We start from the raw sequence: 9,767 nt of genomic DNA, 5'->3' as shown, positions 1-9,767 counted from the left end.
GGTTCTCCAGAGAGTGCCCGAGTCCTCCCACCTGCCAAGCACCCAGGGGCCTGGCTTCTGGATTTTGGATCTGGTGCTTCGTCCTCCCACTGGCCGTATCCCACTGCGGCGACGGGCCGGCCGCAGGAACGAGCCGGGAATCGGCGCCTTTAGGCAGCGGAAGAGCTTTGAGGCTGCGTTTTGCATAGGACACAAGGCCCGTGTTTTGTGCCCTCGCTAGCTTGCTGTGCGAGTTGTTACGTTTCCTGTGTGGTTTCGAAGCGTGCGGCCAGGGGAGGCGGCCGTTTCCTCTGAACACTGGAGCCCCACAAGCCGAGCAGTCCGAGTCTCACCCCCGTCCCTCGGGGTCTCTCTGTGATTTCCCCGCTCCTTCTTGTTTGCTGGGAGACGAAGGCAGCGACTCTGGAGGATGCAGGACGAAGAGGGTTACACGGTATTGAATCTCCGGCCCAAGATGGGAGCCGCCAGCCGCCCGTCTGCGGACGGGATCCAAGGTATCGCTCCAAAGTCTCTGCAGGCTCTCTCCTCTGTCACAGTAATTCGGCTTGTGCTTTCAGTGGGGTCTGAGAGAGGATGGATGGGAAGCAGGCAGGGGGGCAACTTCATGTTGTGTTTCGGGCTGTGGCCTGGGATGCGGGAGACCTGGGTTCGAATCTGAGCTCTGCCAAGAACTTCTTGTGTGACCCTGGGGACAAATCCCTTCATTGCTCTGGGCCTCAGTTTCCTCATCTGTGACATGGGGATAAAGCACTGTCCTGCCTCATGAGGGTTGAGAGGACAAATACAATAAAGACCGTGAGATGCCTCTATAGTGTGGGAGGTACTTAAAAAGTGTGTTCTAGCTACTGGGATGTTCATATGGGGGTGATGGAGAACGGCGAAGTGGGGGACAGAGTGTGTGTGATGGGCATCCAGAGCCTCTGTACTGGAGCAGGTCCGTGCTCCACTCCGGACAGCCATGTGCACGTATGGCAGTTATTGGACAGCCCCTTACCCCTGAACCATTCCCACTCTGCTGGTCTCTGCAAGGCACAGCCCCTGCACTCCCGTCAGAGCCAGGACCCGGAGAGCTTGGCTGTATTTCCTGCGTAGTTTGTATGCAATTAGAATTCTAGCTGAGCTGATGAGCTGTGTGGGGCAGGGATCACTGACGTCCTTGTGCCTCGCCCAGCCCAACGGGGCCCGCTAGGCTCACCTGTAGGTCCTGCCATAGTAAGAACGGTATTTAATAATGTGAATAACCCAGCAGCCAGTGGGGGGTTATTGCTGTCCATGGTTTGGGCCCTGAACACGCTGCTTCAATGCAAGCAGGGCTGGGGGGGCCCAGTGTGGCAGGCACTGGCTGTATCGATGCTGTATTCTAATGGCCCCGGGCAGAGTCAGCCTTTACTCTAGGGAAGGGCCTGGTGCTATTTCTGGCTTCACCCTGTCCAGGCCCCGGATCATACGGTGACTAAGTGGAGTGAGGTTCTCGCTGACCTGCAGACGTGGGTCGTAGCAAAAGGTCGTTGGCGGTGTTTTGAATGCAATTTGGGCCATGTCTGACATTCTACTGTCACAACCTAGCAGCAGGGCTAAGAGAGGAGGGGCAGGCTGCACTCATGGTTAATGCACTGGGCTGGGACCCAGGAGATCTGGGTCCAGTTCCTAGTTCTGCCCCAGACTCTGTGATCCTGACCACGTCCGTGCATCTCTTTGGGCCTTGATAATCTCCCTGTTACTGGCAGGGAACCATCTGCCCTTTGTCTGTGAACAGTGAGGTCTCAGCTGGAGTCTCCAGGCGTTACTGTAATATGGATAACAACACATGCAACACCACATCTTGTGTCTCTGTCCTGTCTCTGACTCTGTAGTGACCTGCCTCGGATGCTTAGTGTCCTGTTAGATTTCATCTAATAAACATTTCTCGCCTCCATTTCCTGTCTCGCTTTGTTCTCTCTCTACCGGTTGTGGCGAGATTTTCAAAGTCAACCAGGGCAGTCAGGCTCCTAACGCCCATGGAAACCCCTGGGGAGTTGGGTGCCCACCTCTCATTTGTGTCTCCAACTCTCCCTTCACTCACCCCCACAGCCTGCTGTTCCAATGCTGTAACTAACTCCCCTTCCGGCCGTGCGTCGCAGAAAGCCAGACTGAAACGCCCCATTCCCTGCCGCGGGAGTTCTGTGAACCGGGCTGGCGGTTAGCGTTTGCATGGCGGACAAAGAGGTGGCTGCTTTGGGGAACCAACTCGGGACACCACAAGGGTTCTAGAGGGCAGGTGCTCAGTGATTTCCCCAAATCAGGGCTCCTTTAAGTGGTCTCAAATTGGGCGGGGAGGGAGAAATCACCAGTTACTTTGAGAAATCTTGGCCAAAATGCAGAGTAAAATTGTCCTGCAGCAGGAGAGCTCCCAAGGGGACAGAAGAGACGTGAAAAGCAAAAGGCTGTGACTGCACCGTATCATGTTGATCAGCAGAATCTAATTGTTTCCTTCTGCTTCCCCGTTTGGATCCACGTGTTGTCTCTTCTGAGACTGTAATCGCTTCAGGGCAGGAGCCGTCTGTTTCTAGAATGTAAGAGCGGCCACACTGGGTCAGACCAAAGGTCCATCTAGCCCAGTATCCTGTCCTCCAACTGTGGCCAGTGCCAGGTGCCCCAGAGGGAATAAACAGAACAAGACAATCATCAAGTGATCCATCCCCTGTCGCCCATTCCCAGCTTCTGTCAAACTGGGCTAGGGACACCATCCCTGTCCATCCTGGCTAATAGCCATTAATGGACCTGTCCTCCATGAACTTATCTAGTTATTTTTGAACCCTGTTATAGTTTTGGCCTTCACAAGTTAATATCCCAAATTAATTAGGGATTTTAGGTCCCAGCTGGTGACACCTCCGGGGCACTTGGCATTGGCCACTGTTGGAAGACCGGACACTGGGCTAGATGGACCTTTGGTCTGACCCAGTGTGGGTGTTCTTATGTTAAGATCTTGGCCCGTGGCTCTGACCGCTGTGACCCACCTCTGCTGAGGAGCGTTTGAGATGGAGAGCAGATGCAGAGCACCTCCTGGCCTCCTTCTTTCACCTGTAATGATGGGCCTATGAAAGGTTATGCTGATGCTTGTCACGCAGCCCAGGAGACACTGAGGCTGACTGACAAATCCGAATTCACAGATTCTCCTGCGAACCTGCGTGGATATAAAATCACCATCGGCGTTTTGGGGGTCTGGAGCGTTGTGGCGACGCTGGCTGTGATCACACTGAGCATTCTGGGTGAGCATCTAGATCCTGTTTGTTTTGTGGACGGCCTGTAAACTTCCCCATGTCTCAGAAGCTCATCCCAGAGGCTTTTAATAGATTCCGAGGCCAGAAGGGACCATTATGACCGTCTAGTCTGACCTCCTGGATAACACCGGCCAGAGACCTGCCCCTATCATAATTCCTAGAGCAGGTCTCTTAGAAAAAACATCCAATCTTGATTTATAAAATTGTCAGTGATGGAGAATCCACCACGCCCCTTGGCAGATGGTTCCAGTGGTTAATTACCCTCATTTGCATGCTGGCTGTACAGGGCACTGTCGTAATTCCTGCGCTACAGAAGGGCCAAGCTAAGGCCCATAGATGGGAGGTGATGTGCCCATGGCTAAAGCATGAGTCAGCTACAACACCAGAGCACAAGAGTCCTGACACCCAACTTTCCCTGCTCTAATCCACCCGCCCCCAGAGCCAGGGATAGAACCCACAACTCCCTGGCCTGAATTAGTTTTCTCTCTCTTCTCCCCTTGATTTCTCCCATGATCCTCGTTCTATGGTGCTCATTTTTCACTCTGTTGTTGCCAGGCAAGAACTCTAACCGCAGGTCTCATGGCTGTTTTGAAGGTTCATCTCACGAAGGACTGACAGGAGCAGCGCCCAATGCCCCCGCGAGCCGTGGTGCCCAGTGGGGAGAGGGAAACGGGGCAGAATGCGGCGCCCGTCTGAGCCACCTAGTGTCACGCCTGAGCCAGGCTCTGTGTGCGCCCATCAACAGCAACTCCCTGGGTAACCCCAGCTCCTCCTCTCTGGGCTCTGGGATTGACCGCTCCATTTAAAGGCCCCTGGAGAGAGACTTTCAAGCAGTGGTTGAGTGACACCTACTAGCTGCCCCGTAGCTGAGTGCATGGTACCATGTAATAGTGTTAGTGAGGGCGGGTGCCAGTGGTGTGGAACAGGGTGTGCAAATGCTAATAGCTTCACTGGGGAGAATGAAAAGGGGCCGGTCATCCCTGGTGTAATTCCACTGTCCTCAAGGGAGTCCTGCTAGTACTCCACTCCCAGCTGAGATCAGGGCCTCGCTGTGCCGGGCGCTGCACAGGCACACAGCGAGAGACAGTCCCTGCCCCAGCTGAGATCAGAGCCCCGTTCTGCCGGGCGCTGCACAGACACACAGTGAGAGACAGTCCCTGCCCCAGCTGAGATCAGGGCCCCATTGTACCGGGCACTGCACAGACACACAGGGAGAGACAGTCCCTGCCCCAGCTGAGATCAGGGCCCCGTTGTGCCGGGCGCTGCACAGACACACAGACAGTCCCTGCCCCAAAGAGTTGGCAATCTACACGGATCAGGCACCCAGTGAAAGGGGGAACTGAGGCACAGGGACGGGACATGACTTACCTAAGGTCACCCAGGGGGTCTGTGGTGCAGCCGGGAACAGAACAGAGATTTCCTGAGAGCCAGTCTGTTGTCCAAGCTGCTGCGCCAGGAAGCCTCTCAGTGGAAGCACCTAATTCAGCCATTAACGGCGTCTCCTGCTTGTCTCCTCTAGAGGGCGCTGGCTGCAAAATCTGTCCCCCGGACTGGCTGCCACATGGTGCCAAATGCTACTGGTTTTCCACAGAGAGTAAAATCTGGGCCAGGAGCCGTGAGGACTGCTCAGCGAGGAGCGCTCGCATGGTGGTGATCCAGGAGCAGGATGAGATGGTAAAGTGAGAAACAGGCGGTGGCGGGGTGTGTGTGTTAATCTTCACCTGGAAAGATGGGGGGTGTCAATGAATATCCATTTTATGCTGATTTTTAAAACAATAAAATTACCCCAAGGCCACTTTTCGCAGTTCCACTTTATTTTATTGTCTTTGTTTAAAAAAGCAATAACCCAGCTTTGACCTGTTTGGGAATGTCCTCGCTCGCTTGTCTGTTTGTCAACTGTTCTATTGGATTATGTCTCTAATGTGTTGCAGAGAAGCTAAACCCGTGACCCCGCAAACACACTTGTGCACACACTTAGTTTTATCCTAGGACTAGTCCCACCGAAATTCCTGTGCCGGTTTTGTGGGTTTCCGATCACATTTTCCTATCTATTTATTTAAAGCTTCTCTCTCCTGTTGCTGGGGAAAGAAGCTCTAAACAGCCACAGGAAACTGAATAACAGATCTACAGGTTGATACAGTGAACCTGACTATACACCAAGTGCTGTCAAATGCCCAATGAAAACGCACTGAAAACCACCCAGCTTTGAGTTCGTCAGCCTAGGTGTGACTGAGCCCTGGAAAGCCAAGCAGATGAGCTGGGAGGGGCACACTCAGGCTGCACCCAAATGAGATGCTGATTGTGCCGGATATGGCTTGCGAGGGCTCTGGACTCAGCTCCCCTGCAGCGGGGTTGGATGTGCCCATGGGCTGCATGGATTTGGCTCTTTCTTGATTGGAAAGGGAGGAAACCCTCCACGTGATCGCTTCCCACCCCTGGGGGCACTGGCGTGAGCTGACTCAGAGTGGACTGTGCAGATCTTCATACTATGCTTGTCCCCTCTCCCTTCCTCGCCGCTTTGAGCAGCGAAATAGTGATCAACTGCTGACATGGAAAGTATCGTCCTTGGTATCTGTCAGTACCATTGAGATGGATGGGGAAGTTCACACCCCCACAGAGCTGTCCGGAGCGGAGGACCTGTACATATTTTCAAACTTGGGGCTGAAGTCTCAAGCTCCAGTGTCTCCCGGAGGGGCTGAAGCCCAGAGCCCCGAATGGAGGAAGGGGACATGGGGGGGCTCCGGGAAATACTATTTGAGAATTTAACCTGGTGCTCAGGTAGCAATCGAACATCAGGTGCTAGCGTAACCCACTGGCCATTGTCGTTACGTGTCCTGCTCCGTGCTTCATCCATGGAGAATGTGAATCTGTTACAAATCCGCTTGCAAAGCAGCTGGGAGTCCCAGCGGGTTCTCTCCCACAAGTGCCTCTCTCCTACTTACAGGAGTTCCTGGGGAACAGCATTCAAGAGAAGTACCTCGTCTGGACTGGCCTCAGTGCGAACGTGACCGGGATGAAATGGACCTGGGTGGATGGATCCTTGTTAAATCAGACGCTGTGAGTTGCTTTTCTGGATGGTTGCTGAGTTATGTAAGGCAGGGGGCGGGCGTCCCTTATTATTTGAGGCCAAGACTTTCAGAAGTGATGAGTGATTTTGGGGGCCCAGCTGAGGCAGCCTAAAGGGCCCAGTTGCCGGTAGGTGCTGAGCACCCTCCGTCTGATAAACAGGGGTCTGATGTTGGGGCCCCAAAATCTCTCAACCCGCTTTTGAAACTCTAGGGCACAATTTTCAAAAGCATCCAAGTGACTTGGGCATTTAGTGTCATTGACCATCAATGGGACGTAGGCTCCTAAATCACTTGGGCACCATTTGAAGATGCTACACCTTGGCCCTAACTCTTAGGAAGGTTGAGATGCAGCATCCCAGGGAAGAGCTTTGAGTGATCCTCCCCTCCCCGCCCCCAGCCACCATTCTCAGTCAGAAGATGCTGGAACGGAGAGATCCACCCCATGAGAATGTGCCAGGGCTCCATGAGGTTTGTCTTTGTGATTTCCAGATCCTTTGTGCTCCAGTTACAATTAGCGACAAGGTTTCACCAACACCAGTCTAGGTCTAGACACACACAACAGCTCTGCTGTCAGTGACCTTCATTAACAAGACCCCTTGAGTGCCATGAGGGCGACCAATGACTCTTCCCTTGGTCCGGCAGGTTCCCCGTGAAAGGATCTGCTGAAGAGAACAGCTGTGGGGTGATCAAAGGGAGTCAGATCCAGTCGGAAACCTGCAGCGGTGAATACAGATGGATTTGCCAGAAGGACGCCATCCAAATAGACAGTGGAACTAGCGATCTGTAGAGCGCTGCCAATCTGCAGAGATCCGCTTTATATCCGTGCGTTATTTTTGCAGATCGGATCAGATATTAATTTTGTATCTGTGCAGGGCTGTGGCAGTCTGCAGTTGTAGAGCCGAGAGGTAACAACCCCTAGCTCTAATGTGCAGCGCTGAGATTTTTAAAGGGGCCTGTATTTTATTTTCTATTAAGTGCTCAGCTGGAACATAGGATCCCAAACTTGCAAAGACTGACACGTGTGCTTCACTTTAATCACCTACATAGCCCTCTTTGCAGGAACCAGACAATGACTCTGGCCCAGACCGTCAAAGCTAGTTAGGTGCCTGGCTCCCAGTAGGAGTTAAGCACTTAAATACCTCTTGAGGAGATAGAAGGGTCTGGGCCCTTCAGCCTCAGTTTCCCCCTGCTGGCCCCTTGATGCTGCTTCCAGGCTGGGGCACTCAGGGTCTTCAGACTCTGGGGAGAGGCAGCTTCTGAACATGGCCAGCTCTGCTCTGTGCTGTCAAGGGAGGGCTCAAACTTCAGAGCTAAAACCTTTGCCTTCTCCCATGTCTCTGCCACCCCCCTGCTGCTCACCCCACCGGGCTGCTGGCCAAGGGGGGAGATGGAAGCAGCAGCCATAAAGGAGTTTGGGGCCCTGCAGTTATATCTCCTCCTTGATAGGTTGTTTAAAGCCGAAAAGGAGGGGACTGAACTGGTGGGGCCTGAGCACCATTAGCCCTTAGAGAAGCCACTGTCCCAGTGACATGTGGACGGGCCCAGGTCCCGAGAGGCTGTTCTACACACACGCCTTGTCTATAGGGCCTGTGTGACCCCACTTGGCAGCTGTAGATGTAAGCAGAGTCAGGATGAGCTCTACCCTGACATCTGGTGGTGAATTGTGGCGAGTTGTGGAAAAGAGCTTCAGGGGCTGATATTATTTGCATAGGCACACCCACCCAGCCTAGCATCAGCCCACAGCAGCCCAAATGGTCACTTGGGCTGCTGTGGGATCCCCAGTTTCTCTGTTATTGGGGCAGGAAGAATAAAGTCTTGTTACCCTGATTATGTGGATCAAGGACAGTGGAACTGTTTTATGACAGAGGGACTCGCCATCAACTGAGTAGCACTCGCTAGACAGGGGACATGGTTTCCAAAACCCAGTGAATGGAGAGAGGCTGGGGATAGATAGTTGTACTTGATGGTATGGGCCCCTTTTGAAGGTGTGAAACATCAATTGCATTTTTTCATCTCTCCACTGTGGACAGAGCTAATTTTGATTTCATTAGGAGTCTAGTTACAGACTGCTGAGCTGAATTCACTTTGGGCTAAGGGTGCACCAGCAGTGATTACACTGGTACAATTTCCCTGGTCATTGTCTGGACATGCTTAATCTGGCTTAAGAGTAGTCTTTTGCAGTTTAGTTTAAACCTGCTTCTAGGAAATATCTGCTAAACCGAAAACAAAGCCTGCCATTCAAAGTAAGAGCCAGCCAGCCAGGGGTTTGTTCTGGGCCCCAGGTTTCACTAGACCAGTTCCACTTATCCCAGCACAACTTTCCATGTAGACAGAGCCTGCCCCTAGGGAGAGTCTTGTCTCAACCCATCAGCCAAAGGCTGGCCTGAGCCTGAAGCAGGGGATGGGAGGATCAATTAAGTTGCTTCAGGGCAAGTGACTGACTGAAGGTGGGTACAGGGGAGAAAAGGCTGAATGGGGAAAGGAGGGAGAAGAGGCTGAGACACGGATTGGAGATCGAAGAGACTGAGGAAGGCTGGTCTTGCTGTTAATGCACTGGGCTGGGACTCAGGTGATCTGTCTTCAATTCCCCATTCTGCCACAGACTCCCTGTCACTGCCTCTCACTGTGCTTCAGTTTCCCTATCTGTGGAATAGGGACAGTTTGCTTGGTTAGACCATGAGCTCTGCTGAGCAGGGGCTGGGTGTGTCTGCACTGGAGCTGGAAGGTGTAATTTCTGGCTGAAGCAGACATACCCACACTAGCTACGATTGAGCTGCCATGCTAAAATAGTGTAGCTGTGGCAGCAGGAGGGACCATCCAACTCAAGTACCTATCCAGGGTTTTGGCTGGACTGTACTCTGGGCAATTAGCCCCTCCCACCACCAGGGCTACACTCTCTATTTTTAGCGCTCAAGAGTGGGTATGTCTCCTCAAGCTGCCAGTTACATCTTCCAGCTCCAGTGTGGATGTATCCAGTGTGTGTCTGTGCAGCGCCTTGCACAATGGGGCCCTGATTTCAGCTGGGGCAGGGCCTGTCTCTCACTGTGTGTCTGTGCAGCGCCCGGCACAACGGGGCCCTGAGCTCAGCTGGGGCAGGGACTGTCTCTCCCTGTGGGTGGGAGCTAAGCCTTCTCTATGGGCCATTACTTAAATTGTGGGGTTTTTGGGTAGAGATCCTCTTCATAGTCTGTGTTTGTGCAGCACCTAGCACAGTGGGGTGCTGGCCCACGGCTGGGATTCCTAGGTGCTACCACAATACAGATAACACAACAGGTATTTAAATAGCTAAACATGACATTGTGTCAGAGGATTTTACTGTCTAACGGTTTCACACACACAATTTCACTTCCTAACCCGACTGTCTACTGAGGTGGTTGGCCAGGTAATTAAGGAATCTGCAGTGGCTTGTCTGCTTGGGGGGGGATTTGGAAGTGCCAGC

The 9,767-nt window shown here is 53.0% G+C and overlaps 1 protein-coding gene across 1 annotated transcript; it reads left to right on the top strand.

Annotated features, from left to right (window-relative positions):
- Window positions 1-303: 303 nt before the first annotated feature.
- Window positions 304-8,044, top strand: LOC117870464 (killer cell lectin-like receptor subfamily F member 1). Its single transcript, XM_034757629.1, has 6 exons — window positions 304-494; window positions 3,150-3,248; window positions 3,855-4,016; window positions 4,780-4,934; window positions 6,205-6,317; window positions 6,971-8,044. Exons 1-6 carry the CDS (start codon window positions 410-412, stop codon window positions 7,113-7,115), a joined length of 759 nt encoding a protein of 252 aa, XP_034613520.1. The 5' UTR covers window positions 304-409; the 3' UTR covers window positions 7,116-8,044.
- Window positions 8,045-9,767: the final 1,723 nt, after the last annotated feature.

Source organism: Trachemys scripta, unplaced genomic scaffold, assembly GCF_013100865.1.
Source record: "Trachemys scripta elegans isolate TJP31775 unplaced genomic scaffold, CAS_Tse_1.0 scaffold_28, whole genome shotgun sequence".
NCBI lineage: Eukaryota > Metazoa > Chordata > Testudines > Emydidae > Trachemys > Trachemys scripta.
Note: the sequence above shows the minus strand (reverse complement) of the source record. Positions and strands in the feature narration are given on the sequence as shown.

Coding starts and splice junctions, on each gene's coding strand:
- LOC117870464 (XM_034757629.1), top strand. CDS start 410: ATGCAGGACGAAGAGGGTTACACGGTATTGAATCTCCGGCCCAAGATG. Junction 4,017..4,779: donor CATCAACAGCAACTCCCTGG/GTAACCCCAGCT, acceptor TGTCTCCTCTAG/AGGGCGCTGGCTGCAAAATC. Junction 4,935..6,204: donor TCCAGGAGCAGGATGAGATG/GTAAAGTGAGAA, acceptor TCCTACTTACAG/GAGTTCCTGGGGAACAGCAT.